This window comes from Geospiza fortis, unplaced genomic scaffold (genome assembly GCF_000277835.1).
Source record: "Geospiza fortis unplaced genomic scaffold, GeoFor_1.0 scaffold184, whole genome shotgun sequence".
Taxonomy (NCBI): domain Eukaryota; kingdom Metazoa; phylum Chordata; class Aves; order Passeriformes; family Thraupidae; genus Geospiza; species Geospiza fortis.
This window is the reverse complement of record NW_005054688.1, coordinates 23,625-39,859: the sequence shown is the minus strand read 5'-3', so window position 1 is coordinate 39,859 and position 16,235 is coordinate 23,625. Positions and strand designations below refer to the sequence as shown.

General features: G+C 50.5%; 1 protein-coding gene across 14 annotated transcripts in view; it reads right to left on the bottom strand.

Annotated features, from left to right (window-relative positions):
- Positions 1-16,235, bottom strand: part of NFASC (neurofascin) — a 54,183-nt gene that overhangs the window by 23,736 nt on the left and 14,212 nt on the right. For 10 of the 14 annotated variants that reach the window (XR_004082709.1, XM_031065144.1, XM_031065143.1 and 7 more), the window contains 12 exons: positions 15,592-15,703; positions 15,327-15,493; positions 14,122-14,269; positions 13,399-13,523; positions 12,550-12,585; positions 11,617-11,718; positions 10,688-10,885; positions 9,615-9,685; positions 8,427-8,649; positions 4,677-4,799; positions 3,740-3,913; positions 1,424-1,438 (listed from right to left, as the gene is read on the bottom strand). Coding sequence is in view for 13 of the 14 variants with exons in the window: in XM_031065144.1 (XP_030921004.1) it covers positions 1,424-1,438; positions 3,740-3,913; positions 4,677-4,799; positions 8,427-8,649; positions 9,615-9,685; positions 10,688-10,885; positions 11,617-11,718; positions 12,550-12,585; positions 13,399-13,523; positions 14,122-14,269; positions 15,327-15,493; positions 15,592-15,703 (1,494 nt within the window). In the remaining variant the exon portion in view is untranslated. Of the gene's footprint in view, positions 1-1,423; positions 1,439-3,739; positions 3,914-4,676; positions 4,800-6,646; positions 6,852-7,919; positions 8,036-8,426; positions 8,650-9,614; positions 9,686-10,687; positions 10,886-11,616; positions 11,719-12,549; positions 12,586-13,398; positions 13,524-14,121; positions 14,270-15,326; positions 15,494-15,591; positions 15,704-16,235 lie in introns of all 14 variants that reach the window. The other 4 variants (XM_031065145.1, XM_031065152.1, XM_005430832.2 and 1 more) reach the window with 2 other exon arrangements.

Sequence of the window (16,235 nt, the reverse complement as noted above, 5' to 3'; positions counted from 1 at the left end):
AGGAGGAGGAGGAGGAGGAGGAGGAGGAGGAGGAGCTGTCCCTGGTGCTGGAAAAGTTCTTTCCCTGCTCCCACGTTCTGGGAATAGCGAGGAGGGCAAAGCCACAGCAGAAGGCTCCATGCAGAACATGCACAGCTCAAATTCCCGCTCAACCCTTCCAATGGACACCGGGAATGCGAGGAAACTCCTGGGTCAAAGCCCTGGGAGAGCTGCAGGGAATCTCCAAAAAAACCCCCAAAAATCCCGAATCTCCAGCTGCGATCCCACAGGTGCTGGAAGCCAGAAATGTTCTGGGGTTTGTGGGGTGGGGGTGGCGAGGGTTAAAAAGGAAGAGGGGTTTGTGAAGAGATGCAGTTAAAACCCTCTGTGAGAGGGGGAAAAGCTCTTAATTAGGGAAAAAATTCTTAAATAGGGAAACCCCCTCTTTAATAGGGAAAAAAACCCTTCTGTAACAAGGAAAAATGCCTCTTTATTAGGGAGAAACCCCGTCTTTAATAGGGGAAAACCTCTCCTTCATATGGGGAAAAAAAAACCCTCTAAAACAGGGGGAAAGTATTTAATAGGGCGAAAATCCCTCTTCTCAAATGGAGAAAAAATGTCTTTAATAGAGGGAAACAAAGTCTTTAATAGAGAATAAAACCTTTTTCCTATGGAAAAAAATCCCCTCTAAAACAGGGGGGAAACCCCTCATTAAGAGGGAAAAAACCCCTGTTTAATAGGTAAAATTTCCCCTCTTTAATATGGGAAAACGCCCCCTCTAAAATAGGGGGAAAACCATCATTAATGGGGAAAAAACTGTCTGTATTAGGGGGAAAAAACCCCTGCTAAAATAGGGAAATAAAACCCATTAAAATATGAAAACCAAATATGAAAACTCCCCTCTTTAACAAGGAAAAAACCATCTTTAATATTGAAAAAAACCCCTGTAATAGAAAAAACACCCACTGTTTAACAGGGAAAAAAACCCACTTTATTAGGGGAAAAAACCCTTTTCAACAGGGGAAAAACCACTTTTTAATAGGGGGAAAAACCACTTTAAAAGCAAAAAAAAAGTCTTTAATGGGGGAAAACCCTCCACTTTAAAATGGAAAAAAACCCTCTTAAATAGGGAAAAAAAAGAACACTTTAATAGGGAAAAATCCCATTTTAATGGGAACTCGACTCTCCTTTGGGCTTGCCCAGCCCACGGCCACCGTGGTTTGGTTTTCATGAGATTTTTGAGCGGCTTTTAAGCCTGGCTTAGAGACCTTTTAATCTTCGCCTGCCCCGCTGTGGAGCCGCCCTGGTCCCCTTTGTGCCCGGAAGGATTGAAATGCCCAATTGGCGTGGCCATTGGAAGGGTTTTAATGAACTTCTCGGCTTAATTGGCAGCTTAATTGGCAAGTTCCGTTGCCCCCATGCCGGTTACCTCCGGGTACGGTACCTGGGCTTGGCGTGGCTTCGGAGGCAGCGCCAGGGATAGAGAGAGAGAGAGAGAGAGGAGGAAAAATGGGAAAACGGAGAGAAAGAGGGAAGAGAAAAACACAGGAATTTATCAAACAACCCCAACGCGCCGCCAGGACACTCGGAGTCATTGGAGAGCGGAGAGAGAGGGGGAAAAACGGGGTTAAATCCAACGTGAGGCAGCCTCTGGAATCCAGGAATCTGGGATAAATGAGGAATCGGGGATAAACCACGCCAGGGAGTCTCGGATAAACCAGGAATTGGGGATAAACCATGCCAGGGAATCTGGGATAAACCAGGAATCAGGGATGAACCACATCAGGGAATCAGGGATAGAGCAGGAATCAGGGATAAACCATGCCAGGGAATCTGGGATAAACCACACCAGGGATGAGGGATAAACCACACCAGGGAATCTGGGATAAACCAGGAATTGGAGATAAACCAGGAATCGGGGGAAAACCAGGAATCGGGGATAAACCATGCCAGGGAATCTGGGATAAACCACACCAGGGAATCAGGGATAAACCATACCAGGGAATTTGGGATAAACCAGGAATCGGGGATAAACCAGGAATCGGGGATAAACCACACCAGGGAATCTGGGATAAACCAAGAATCGGGGATAAGCCAGGAATCGGGGATAAACCACACCAGCATCCAGGTTAAACACCCAACAGGGGACAGAGGTGGCATCGAGGTGACAGCAGTGGCATCGAGGTGACAATGGTGTTGCTAAGCTGAGCACTTAAGCTGGTGTTTAGGTCTAATCCCAGCAAAAACTGGTTTTGACACTGAATTTCAAATTTTGTGGGTTTAAAACTGGTTTTGACACTGAATTTCTAATTTTACCTTGGTTTTTCTTGCTCACCCCACCTGATTTAAATTCGGGCGTCTGGAGGAGTCTGGTGAGCAGGAAACCTCCTCAGAGCACACAAATGGGTTTAATTTCCTTAATTTCCTTATTTTCCTTAAATTCTGGCCTCGTCTTTCCCTCAGCTTGGCAGGAAGTCCCATCAAAGTGAGCAAAACTCACCTATTTTGTGCTGTACCTCGAGTTTGGAAGGCAAATTTCTGCAATACGGGAGTAAATTACTCAAATTTTATAATTTTTATGTTTTGACAGCAGAATTTTGTCTTCTTGCCGCATCCTCACTCCAAACCCCACAGAGGGGGTTCCTTGTCTTGTCCAGCAGGTTTGGGCACCACCGGATATTTCCAATACATAAAATTGATCCAAATCAATTAAAATTTATACACCACAACTGTTATCTCGCTATTATCAGTGTCTAAAATTTGGGCGTGAACCAGCTAAAAATATTCAATTTTCAGCTTCAATCCAACCCCTGAGCTCTCACAATTCCTTCTAAAGCAATTCCAGGCCCCTCTCATGTTTTCCTCGGCTGTTTTCTCCCCCCACATCCAATAAATTTTGCCAGATCCCACCCCAGGGGGGTCGGGAATGGTTTTATTCCCACTGGATCCGGGCAGGAATCACTTTCCCCACTCAGGGCCATTAGCTGGGATGGGGGATGGAGGGAAGGAGAGAAAACCCCATTAAATCCCAGCTCTAACCAAATCCCAGCTCCGTCAGCCGAGCCTAAAGAGGGGAGAGAGCCGCCCTTGGCTCCCTCAGGGCTCCAGAACTTCCACTTAAATTTGATGGATGTTCCACAAGGGGGGTTTTATCTGATTATGGGGCTGAGATTGGGGCTCTGGAGGCTTTTAGGGTCAGGTGACACCCATGGGGTGACAGGGAGGTGGCACCAATAATTTTATCTGATTATGGGGCTGAGATTGGGGCTCTGGAGGCTTTTAGGGTCAGGTGACACCCATGGGGTGACAGGGAGGGGGCATCAGGAATTTTATCTGATTATGGGGCTGAGATTGGGGCTCTGGAGGCTTTTAGGATTGGGTGATGCCCATGGGGTGACAAGGAGGAGGCACAGAGGTCCCTGCACTCAAAAATCCCCCAAAGCTGCCCCTGTTGAGCTCACACAGAAACACAGAGGGGCAAATCAGAGCTTCACCCTCAGCACAAGGTGAGTGAGATCCCAAAATCATGGGTTGATTTGGGTTGGAAAGAACCTCCTGCCACGATGCCATTTTTTGGCTGTTCCATGGCCTGCCACAAAGATATTTTTGCCATTTCTCAAGGCCTGTCACAATACCATTTTTGGGGATTGCCACATCTTGCCACAATGCCATTTTTGGGGATTGCCACATCCTGCCACGATGCCATTTTTTGGCTTTGACACATCCCTGTCCCCTCGGCCGAGCTGGGTGCTGCCCTTACCTTCATCCAGCAGCGCCGGTGAGTCCTCCATCAGGATCTCTCCCTCTCCCACCTGGGTGCGGGCGCGGAGCCTGAAGCGGTAGCGGGAGATGGGGTCTGACCTCTGCAGGGTGAACCTCGTCTGGTTGGGGGACAGGTTCTCCACCACCGTCCTGCCCATCCGAGACCCGTTAACTGCAGAGGGAAGGCAGGGCAGGCCGGGCTCAGCCTGGGCCAGGGATTTTGGGGTGTCCAGTTCATCCTTCACCCCCCAGAGGGTCTGTGAGGTCACCGTGGGGTCACTGAGGGCCTCAGAGCTGTGGCTGCTCTTGAACGTGGCCAGGTTGGGGCGCTTGGTGACACCTTGGCTTGGGGACCTTCAGGTGCTGTCTACTGCCCCAGGCTCTGGGGTATCACTTCCTAAAGCTTGTGTTTGGATGAGCACCAAAACGATTCTGGCTGCACCTAAAATCCTCCTAAATCCAAGATCCAGCTGATTTTCCCTCAAAAACTGAGTCTGGGGAGCTGCTGAGCACCCGCCCTCTCCTTGATTAAGTGGAGATGTCTCCAGCTTGTCCTCCCACCCTGGAGAGGTTCTGCGGGGCTCAGAGCTGTTAAATATTCCCAGTTTGGGGCACTTGGGGACATTCAGGTGGGCAGAGAAGGCTCAGGGTCATTCAGGCTCTGGGTATCACCTCAACTGATTTGTGTTGGGTGAGCACAAAAATGCCTCATGCTGCACCTAAAATCTTCATAAATCTGAGATAAAACCGATTTCCTTTCAAAAACTGAGTCTGGGGAACTGCTGAGCACCCACCACCCCCCCTACAGATGGCCAGGACCCCTCCCAACACCAGTTTGTCCCACCATGGAAGTCTCCAGTTCCTCATGGATCTGGCAAAAAGCAGGAAGGGAAGGATTTCCCGGTTTATGGGCGGGAAGAAGACGCGGGACGTACAGGGTGTGTATTGGAGGGTGTATCCCGTGATGATCCCGTTGGGATGCTCGGGGTGATCCCACTCCAGGTTGATGATTTCCAGGTTGGGCTGTCGGATCCGCAGGTACCTGGGGGCGCTGGGCACTTGGAGGAGAGCGGGGAGGAGAGGGGAGAGAGGAGAAAACACACACGGGGTAACAAACCTGGCGCCGCTGCACCCGCCACGGCCCGGCCACGCCCTGGCCACTCCAAAATCCCCACACAGACACACCTTGAATGGATCACACAAGGATTTATCCCAAAAACCAGGATCCAGGTGGGGTTTTTGGCCAAAAAGCCCCATGGGATCCTCCAGCGAGGCCACAGAGCTGGAATGCAGCTCCAACCCCGTTGCTGCTGTTGGACCCAAACTTCCCGGCCTTCCTTACACTCCCCTCCCATCCGAAGGTTGGGAAATTTTCATCCCAAAAATTTCTCCTTTAGAAGCACAAAAAGTATCCCAGAAACTTCTCTGAACTCCAGCCCTAATTCTCCTCTTGGTCCCAAATTTCCTGACCTTCCTTACACCCCCCACCCATCCCAAAGATTACTCTCAGAAGCACAAGAAGAATCCCAAAAACTTCTCTAACTCCAGCTCCACTTGGTCCCAAATTTCCTGACTTTCCTTACATCCCCCCACCCACCCCAAAGTTTCCATCCCACAGATTTCTCTCTTAGAAGAACAATAAGTATCCCAAAATTTCTCTTAACTCCAGCCCCATTTTTGCCTGATGGAAACAAATTTCCCAACCTTCCTTATACCCCCCTCCCATCCCAAGATTTTCATCACAAAGATTCCTCTCTTAGAACCCCCAAAAGTGGCTTCTCTTATCCCAAAAAAATCTCTGGGAAACAGAATCCCAGAGATCTCTGCTTTCCACGGCTCCTCACCCTAAGGAGTGTTTGGGATTTTCGCTGCTTTAACTGCTGAAGGAAGGAAAGAATTATCCAGCCTGGAGTTAAATTATTCTCCTGATTTCCTCCTAATTGCGGTGTCTTAATTGGGGGAAGAGAGCTGGGAGAGCTCAGGGATTTATTTTTAGTTGTTCAGGATATCCTTCAGCCTCCTCAATGTCAGTTTGAGCTGATAAAAGGGCTTGGTGGTGTAGGAAAATATAAAATCCGCATTTTCCCCTTGATAAGAGTAAAATCCGTAATTATTAATTAACACCACCCACGTATCCTTATCATCACCCCAAATGTCCAAAGCCACCCCAAATTCCCCAGAAATAAGGTCACAATGCCCCTGCCTGCAAAACCACCAGGAATTGAACCCTTTCTTCTGAAACAACCTCAATTATCCGCAGAAAATCCTTTAAAAATCGGGATTTTCCCAAGGAATTGTGAAGGAAGAGGCAGCGCCGAAAGGAAGAGAGAAGGGGAGACCCCACAATATTTTGAGGCAAGACTTGCAAATATTTTCTTGCGTTTTTGAGACCTTCTGTGCCTGAATTCCCTCCTGTGCTGTAGGAAAAGTCACTTCCAGCTGTTGGAATTGCGGCTCCGACTCGGAATTATCGGCGTGCCTATAAATAGCTCCTGTGCCAGCGACAAAATTAAACCCTTGAGTTCATCCTTGACACAAGAACGAGGTGCTCTTGCCTTAAAAGCCTGGCAGTGATTCCTGAAGGTCCTGGGAAGGTTTTCCTGCCTTTTCCAGGTTGGATCCAGCCACTGCCACGTCCCCAAACCACGGCTCGGGGACAGCTCGGGCTGCGAACCGAGGGCGCTGAGCTGTGCCTAGGAAAGGGTTTTGCAAATATTTCTCTTGTTCAGCGCAAAATCTTCTTGGCTGAGGTGCCTAGTCCTAACTGAGGGATTTTTGGGAATGCTGAATGGAGTCAGGAGCCAACTCCAGCTGTGCCTTCAACGATGTCAACGACAGCGACAGCGCCCAGGTGACGCTCGGCTAAAATCCCTAAAATCCCAAGGAATTCCCTGTGGGAACATACCTCCTTCAGGGGTGGGGAATTCCTTCATTTCGCTGCGGGGCCCATCCCCTCGGCCGTTGGTGACCACCATCTCCAGCTTGTAGTTGCTGTAAGGGAACAGCCGGGACACGATGCCCCGGTTGCGGTCTCCAGGAAAACTCACAAACTGCCGTTTTTTGGAGACCCACAGGTTCTTCAGCAAGCTGCTGTCTCTCCAGAAATAGGCCTTCAAGAAATAGGCAGGCCAGGTGAAGCTTTTTTTTTCCCCCTTTAATAAAGGGTTTTTTTGGGGTTTTTAGATGTTAAAAAGCAGAATTTTGTCTTTAAGGGCGGGAGTTTTTAGAGGAATTAGTGAAGCTCTATAAGGAAAATCTGGGTGTTAGCCAAGGAAGAGGCTGAGCAGGGGGTTAAGAGCTTCCCGAAACATTGAGCAAAACCACTGAGCTCAGACTAAAGCTGTTCCTATTTCCCAAGGACTAAAATCTGAGTGATTCTCCCTTTCTGCTCATGATGGACAGGGAAATGTGGGACACACCCAGGCATGAATAAAAGCCTGAATTTGGGAAATCTCCCATTCGAGCTCCTGACTGTAAATCCTTTTCCATGCAGAAACAAGAATCCATCCAGAAAATCGCCTAGAATCAGGAAAAGTGGAGCCAGCAGATGATCAGGCAGGGAATGCTGGGATTCTTTGCCAGATGTGAACTTTTGGGAATGTTTTGACACCCAGGGAAGGGCCCTGCTCAGGGTTTGGCTTGGTTTGAATGGCTCCATCCTCTGTGCATCAGCAGCAAAAATAAATATTATATATAAGTCCGGAAAGAACAGCTCGTATTAAATATAAACATGGAAAAACATGGATCCAAGCTGGCTTTAGCTCTCAGTTAGTCCTGACCGTAGGTTTAGGCTTTACAGGGGTTGTTGATCAGTAAAAAACGCTGTCAGTATTTTGGGGATGACACAAAACCTGACCTGGTTGGGGTCACTCCCTCAGACACCTTTGCTCTGTGGCCTGGACCATCCCAATCCCTCCCTGTTTTCTTGGAGCATCCCAAATCCTGCAGCCCAGCCCAGAGGAAGCAACAGGAGACGTCCCTGACCCCACCCTGACACCCCAAAGAGCAAATCCTTGGTGCTGCCCCAAACCCAAAGGCTCCTGGTGGCCAAAGGAAGTTTTCTGTCATCCCCACATCCAGCAGCTCCATGCCCTGGGAGCCAGCTGGGAATTTTGGGAGGTTTAGCTGTGTTAATGGTCAGTGCTGGGCAGGGATTTGGGAGTTTGGGATTTTCTCACTCGGTACTCCTTGAGCTGTCCCTGGATGGTGTCCAGGTGCACCCGGGTCCAGGTCAGAGCTATGGCAGTGCTGTTTAGCACTCTGATCCTGACATCCGTGGGCGCAGCCTTGGGATCTGGGCGGGCAGGGACAAAGCAGAGTGGCCATTAGGAACATGGAGTGACCCCGGAGCTCGGACAGATGGACAGCTGGACAGCTGGACGCCCCCTGCTGTGCTTTCCCCGTCGCAAATCCCGTTAGCAGAATCCGCACAATGGCTTCACCTCTTCCGTGGGAAGAAAGTGAATCTGATTTCATACCTCCAGCCATCAGGAGAACATTCCTGACCCAGCTAAAGGGGGAAATTCCGTCTGCAGGGAAGGGTCTGGCTCACCTCCCTCTCCAGGTGAGGGATCCCAGCATGTCCAACCCTCTCCTTCCTTACCTGTTCACCCACATCCCGGACACGCTTTGCCCTTGGATGGGACCATCCCCAAAATCCCACCTGCGGCTGAGGGAATACTCACAATCCTCCCCGGAGTATCCGATGTAGGTGTCGGGCTCGGGGGCTCTGCCGAAGTCGTTCTCAGCCTGCACCTTGATCTCGTAGGGGACGAAGATGGGCGTGTTCCACACCACGTGCCGCGCGCTCCGCACGGTCTCGTTGTACCAGCTCCCGCGCGGGTCCCGCCGCCGCCACCGCACGATGTACCTGAGGTTGGGCCCGTACGCCTGAGTCGCGTTCAGAGGCTTCGGTGGGGCGAAACAGAGAAGGGAAAGTGAGGAGGAGGAAAAAAAAATTAAAAAAAAAAAAAAATTGGATTTTTCCTCCAAGGAGATCCCAAAATTCTGCTCAGCAGTGGGGTTGTGTTCCGGGCTCCATCAGCAAATCCCGAAGGAGGGTGAGGTTTTGCTCCCAAGGAGAGGCAGAATGAGTTCTTGCCCTCCAGAGCCATGGCAGGACTGGGAAATTTTATTCACAAAAATCCAAGATTTTATTCCTGGAACGGTTTGGGTTGAAAGGGATTTAAATTCCAAGCTGCTCCCATGGGCAGGAACACTCCCACTAGCCCAGACTCCTTATCTATATATGTGATATAAAATAAATCAAATATGTGCATAATATCGAATGACACAATATAGATTCCATATCTACTATCCCCATACTCCAGCCTCTGCTCCCGCTGCCATTCCAGCCCTCCCCACGGCTCAGCCCTGATTTGTGGCTGACACCTGCTGGTGCAGGGAGAAAAGCAGGAGCGGCTCCATAAATCCTCTGAGCTGCTGCTCAAGGGCTCGACTTCGGGGCATCCTCAGGAAGCCGAGTCCGGAATCCGGCATCTTTGGATGCCACGTCTTTGAATTATTTTATTTTCAATTTTTTGAGTTGTTATTTTTACCACAGGACTTAAAACTGCCTTTCTTGTACCTCCTGCATTTTATTTAATGGAATCCTGGAGTGGTTTGGGTTGGGAGGGACCTGAAATCCCATTCCACTCCACCGCTTCCATGATCCCAGGGTGCTCCAACCTGGCCTGGGACACTTCCAGGGATGTGACAGCCATGGATTTTCTGGGAATTCCATCCCAGCCTCTCCCCACCCTCCCGGTGAAGGATTCATTCCCAATATCCCACCTATCCCTGCCCTCTGGTGCTCTGAACCCATTCCCCCTCATCCCACAGCTCCATCCCAAAGGCATCCAGGAAGAACTCACGGTCCACGTTATCTCCATGTTGTTTTTTTGGGTCCCAGCCCCTTGAACTCCTGTTGGATTTATTTCAGGACCTGAAATCCACATTGAAAACCAAAACAATGAATTTTTCAATGTCAAAAAAAACCCCAACCACTGAGGGGTTAAAACCCTGCAAGCCGAAAGTTCTTCCAAGGCAGAAGTTAATGGCCTGATTTTTCCAAAAGTTCCCATTCAGGTTAATGGGACACGAGACTCTCAGTCCTCTGGAAAACCAGGCCATTTATTTAGGAGGCTCTTTTTTGTCCCCTAAATGTCCTAAATCTTTGAAAGGGAACCATTGTGGAGGGAGCAGAGTTTGTCACTTTGAGCCTGAATCACGGCGGGCACTGTTGGGAGCCAACACTAGATGCCAGCAGATCCTCCAAAAATCGCCCTGGAATGGGTAAAGGGAGAAATGCAGCAGAACTGCTGAGATTCCCGTGAATTCCTTGGGTGGAATTTTCCCAAATACTCCCCTACAAAGTGCTGGGCAGACAAGTCAAGTCTTGATTGTGGATTGGAGATTGTTTTGTTCTTTTGTTATGGAATTTGGGTGGGAAGGGATCTTAGAATCCCCCAATCCCCCCTTTCCCTATCCCAGGCTGCTCCAAGCCCCATCAAACCCAGCTTCCACAATTCCAGGGATCCAGGGGCAGCCAAGTTTTTTCTGGATAATCTCTGCCAGGGCCTTGCCACCCCCCACAGCATCAACCAGCTTTAACAGCGGCCAATAATTAACAATATTTGCACTCGAGTCTGATTTTCCTACAGATTTCCAAGCTTCCTGTAGTCTGAAAGGACTGGAAGGATTCCTTTAGGAATCTTCCCTTTAGGGAAAAGAACTAAAACCAGGTTTTTCTATAACAAATGACTGACTTTTGCATAAACCTCTGCGTTTCGCTGCCCCTGAAGGACGCCACCCGCAGGCTCGAGAATTCCACACGGAAAATTCCCCCGCCGCCCTTGCCAACCTATTCCTGGGATGGGAGGGAGGAGCCTCCATGGAGAGGGGTGGATTCCAAGGCCAAAAAAAAAAAACCCTGGGCAAAACTCACGCGCCCCGTTGGTCTGGTAGCGCTCGGAGGGCGCGCTGGGCACGCTGCTGCCCACGTCGTTGACGGCGATCACGCGGAATTGGTAATTCACGTACGGGGACAGGCTCAGCACGGCCGAGTTGACGCTCCCGGGGTACCTGGAGTGGTCGTGCCACACTCCGGGCTGGAAGCGATCCTCCTCAAACTGCACAATGTAGTCTGGGAAGAGCAGGGAGAGGTGGGTGAAGTCTCGGAATCTCTGCTGGTCAGAGTGACCCCGAGATACGTTACAAAGTCTCTTTTCCCAGCCCGGGCGGTCAAAGGAGTCAGAGCTCTTCAGTTCTCGTTCTCAAGGTTTTTTATTGTTTCTTATCTGTCAAATTCTTCCTCCTGGCTTGCCAAGGTCTGCTCAGCAGGTCAGACAGAGGCACTCTGCCCTCCTCAGAGGTGGTGTTATCTTTTTATACTAAAAACTACCTGTTTTTAGTATAAAGTTATGGTAAATAATGTGTTATTTACCATACCTTCCCAATACCTATCACCTGTGTTAGACAGTGAGCTTCTACTCTAAACCAATCTAAAAATCATCCAGAAGATGGAGGTTAGGAAGAAGAAGGAAAAAGGACAAGGCACACCCAAATTCCTCCATCTTGGGACCCCAAGCCCCCATTCTGAAAACCTCAAAAATCGATTTTTCACCCTGTGATAAATTCACTGTCATTCTACTTAAACTTTCGTGGCTTGTAAACCCTCATAGAAGGTTGGAATTTTTTTCCATGGGTCAAGATCAAAGGCACAGGGGTCTTGGGCTCTGTGCCAAGGTCTCTGAGCCCCCCGGGCAGGGGTTTGAGCCCCCCAGGGCAGCCAGAGGAATTTCCTGGGTTCTGACATGAAGGGTTTGGATGGGAAGGGATTTCCCGTCACAGGGATTTTGGGGACACGGGACAGACCTGTGATGGGGCTGTTGTTGTCATCGCCAGGGATCCACGTCAGCCGCACGCTCCTCTCGGCCAGATCCGTCAGCTCCAAGTCCCGGGGCTGGTCAGGTCGTGCTGTTGGAATGGGATAAATGGGAGGCTGGAATTGCCCCAGGAGCAAGTCCCAGTTCCCATCACCTCTCCCAGCCCCGTGGGCAGGACGTGCTCCAGGGCACAATCCACGTCCTGCAGCTCTTTAGGGGACCGGAGTGATTTTTAAAATATAAATGTGGTCATTTCTGACAGTGTCTTGGCTGGAAATCTTGCCTTTCCCAGGAAAAATCCTGCCTTTCCGCCACAAAAAATGGTGGGGAAAGCACCAGGTGCTGGTTTAGTGGGATTTGTGACCTTACACAGAGAAATGCAAATGAACAGCAGTAAAAGGACACAAAATTTTAGTGGAAATATAAATTTGATAGAAATTTGCCTTTTCTTTGAATGGGATCACAAGGACCAGCTCATGCAATAACAGCAATAAATTCCAGGTAAAAATTAGGGAATTCCATGCATTTTTGTGGTTTTTTTCCCGTCAGGATTTTCAAGCACAGGTAGAGTGATTCCTGCGCTCAGGAGCTGCCACCGTGAGACGCAAAATGTGATGGAACAGGAGCTTTCCACCCATCTGGATGGGTTTTCAAGGACAGTTTGGATGGGACTTGGAAAAACCAGCTGCTTTGAGGACAGCTTGGGCACGACTTGGAGCTCCAGCTCCTTCAGGGACAACCTGGAAGCCTCAACTCCTTCATGGACAGCTTGGGCAAGGACTTGGAGCTCCAGCTCCTTCAACCTGGAAGCATCATGCCCCAGTTTTTCCAGCTGCCACCCATTTCTCTTGGAGTTACTGGTAAGGGAAAACCAAAACCAAGGTGGGAAATGAAAGGAAGGCGAGGAATTAGTGACGATTACCTTTGGGTAAATCTCTCAACCGATTAGCGGGGATGGCTGCAAGGTAAGACAGTGCTTGTTAAACCGGGTTAGTTTAAGCTTGGGTGGCCAAAGGAGCACCTGGCAAACATAAAGTTCCAGATTTCAGCGGGATTTGATCCAGTTTGGGAAGCAGAGCGGGAATATCCTTCCCCCAGAGACCTCCATGCATTACTCACACTTGTAGTTGGCAGCAAAAGGGAAATATCAGTTTGGTGTGGGGTTAATGAGCCATTAGGGGAAAGGAGGGAAAATAAATCAACCCCAAGGGAATTATTTGGGATTTGGGATTCCTGTTCCAGCTGTGGAGGGGCACTGGCAGGTTGTGGCATTCCCGGGAATCTGAAGGGGCCAGGGAGTGATAAATCCCTGTTTGCCAAGCAGAGCTTGCAGTGGCACAAATGGGGAATGGGGTGAAGTTTGTCCCTCCCTGTGCTGCAAAGGGGACACGCAGAGGGGACACACAGGGCCAGGAGCAGCTGGCTCAGCCCCAATCGCATTGCTCAGCACCCCAACACCCCACTAAATTCACCCCCAAATTCAGGACTTTTCTCATGGATCTTCAGCATCCACCTGGGGATATTTTGGGCTGTGTGCCACAATTCCTGTTTAACTTTTTTCCCTCAAACCCCAGGTTTTTTGCAGCATTTCAGTGCCACCATTGGGGACGAGGCAGCAAATCCTGCGACAACGGAACCCCTGCTCTGCCAGCGCCTCCCTGAGCATCCAGGGGACAATCTTGGAGCCCAGATCCCCCTTCCAGCCTGACCTCGGGGTCGGGGTGTCCCGTTCAAAGCCAAGCACTCAGCTGTGGGGTCAGGGGGGCTTTACCCAGCACGGTGAGATAGGCCTTGGCCAAGTCCTTGTCCAGCTCTGTGCTGGCCACACACGTGTAATCGCCCTGGTCCTTCTCAGTCACGCCATAGATGGTCAGACCATCCTCTTCCTTCTTCATCCTTCAAGGAAACAACGTCCCAGAATTCTGCCCCAACATATTTAGGAAGCGGTGTTGAAGGCTGGATGCTCCCTGACAAAATCCAGCTGGAAACCCAGCCAGAGCAGGAGAACATCTCCGGTCTGGAGGTTTTATCAGCTGAGGATGTGCTGGGTTATTCTGGGAAAGCTCATTTCCTAAGGAATCACGCGCCCTGGGGCGTATCTGGGGAATAATCACATTTTTAGGACAACAGCCAGCCCTGGGCTCGTGCCCTGGGATCAGATCTTGCCTCACAAGAAACAGGAGTCAGGTACGGAGAGGAAATTAAAGCTGCGCCAGCCGCAGCAGAGAAACATTAATGCTGGAGCGGCTCGTTATGAATTCCCAGGTTTTATCAAGATGTCCTAAAATATCCGGGAATAAAACCCGCAGCAAAGTCTGGGTTTACTGATAAATCAGCTGGAATTGCTGGAGGGAGCCAACGAGATTAAAAGCGTCAAAAACATCAAATGTTGCTTAGGTGGGAACTCAATATTTACCCCTGGGGACTCCAGGAATGTTCTGCTGAAAACCCAACAATTCCGGGAGAGAAATCGATGGAGTTTTTGGGCACAGACCTGTTCCCCATGTACAGGGGGGCATCGTCCTTGAGCCAGGTGACCATGAGGCGCAGCGTGGGGTCGTGCTTGACGCGGCAGTGGAGCCGGGGCATGGTGCCCCTCTTGACCACCTGGTCTTCGGGGCCCCTCACGATCCTGGTGGGGTCTGCACGGGGTCACAAACAAAGGGACACGTTCCAAACTCCTCAGGAGCCCTCAGGATCCCTGTGGGGTCTGCACGACATCAGGGGCTCTCTCCCAAACTTCTCGTGTCCTCCCGTGATGCTGGTGGGGTCTGCACAGGGTCAAGGATAAAGTCCCAAACTCCTCGAGTTCCCTCACAACCCCTGGTGGGGTCTGCACGGGGTCACAAACAAAGGGACACGTTCCAAACTGCCCAGGAGCCCTCAGGATCCCTGTGGGGTCTGCACGACATCAGGGGCAAACTTCTTGTGGGCAAAAAATGTCCCAAACTTCTCGTGTCCTCCCGTGAGGTCTGCGCAGGGTCAAGGGTTAAGTCCCAAACTCCTCAAATTCCCTCACAATCCCTGGGGGGTCTGCATGGGGTCACAATCAAAGGGTCGCACCCCAGACCCCTCAGGTTCCCTCAAAACTTTGGTGGGGTCTGCACGGGGTCAAGGGTTATGTCCCAAACTCCTCAGGTCCCCTCATGATCCTGGTGGGGTCTGCAGGAGGTCACAAAGGGTCATGTCCCAAAATTGTGGGGTTTGGCTCAGGTACTCAACGGAGAGCAGGGAAGGACAAGCACGGCTGGGGTGTTTGTCCAGCTTTGAACAAATAAATTAATTTAACGAGTCATTAATTTGTGCTGAGCCTTTATAAGAGCCCCATTTTTGGGAGTCAGCAGCCAGATTTGCTGAGTGGGGTAAAAACAATTCCAAAAATGTTTTCTTGTCCTCAGCTAACCCAGAGGAACGCTTGGGGCCGGTGTTGGCATTGCTGGTGGCATCTCCCAGCCTGACACCCAACCCAAACCCTCCCACCATCCCCAGCTTTGGCTTTTCCCAACATCAAAATGGAATCTCCACCATTTCAAGGCTCCCAGCCCTGACCTGCTGGAAGATCAGATCACCCACAACCAACCCCCCTTCACCTCACGGGTTATTCCTGATGCAACTCCCAGAAAATCCAAGATTCTAGCCTCAACTGTTTCTGCTGCAAATTCCAGAAGATCCGAGATTTTGGCACCTCCGTGCCCCTACCTTTGACCTCCAGGCGGACCTGGGCCTCAGCTTTCCCCAGGATGTTGGTGGCCACGCAGGTGTAGATCCCCTGGTCCTCCTTCCGAGCCATGAACATCTCCAAGCTCCCGTTCTCGTGGGCTTTGTAGTTGCCTCCATCCAATGTGTTCCCCTGGCCGTTCTTAAACCTCCCAACACCACAAAGTGCTGTTGGAAGGGAAGGAAAAGCAGCAAACCCCCCCTTTCCCACCCCTCGGGATGGAATGGGATTGGATCTGGCTCTTACCAGCGCAGGGTGGGGATGGGGGACCCAAAAAAGGGACAATCCAGGCGCGTCCTGTTGTTCTGGATCACCCTGATCAGCTGGTTCCGGGGGCCCAGGATCCGGGGGGGAACGTCTGCCAAGCACCAAAATTCCAGACATGGAGAAGGAGGAAAAATGGATCCTGCTGCTCTTTTCCAGCCTTTTTCCTGTTTTTTTTTTTGTTCACTTTTCCTACTGGCGTTTTCAAAACCCAGCAGAGCTTCTCCATTCTGCCTCATCTCACCTTCCCTCTCCTTCCAGCCTCGTTTTGTGACTCGTATCCCTGGATTTGCCCAGCCTTTGCCTGGTTTGAATCCACGGCAGTGGATTCCTGCTCCAAAGCCCGGGTGCCTTTGTGCATTCCCTCAGAGCAGCAAAGGGGAAAACCCATGGAAAACTTCGGCAGGGAAAAGGAGACTTGGAAAAACCAGGGAGGGTGACTTTTACATGGGAATATGGTGATGGGACACAGGGAATGATTTTAAACTAAATTAGGAGATTTGGGGTGGGATATTGAGAAGAAATTCCTGGCTGGGAGGGTGAGGAGGGGCTGGGGTGGAATTCCCAGAGAAGCTGCGGCTGCCCCTGGATTCCTGGAAGTGTCCAAGGCCAGGAACTTGGAGCAC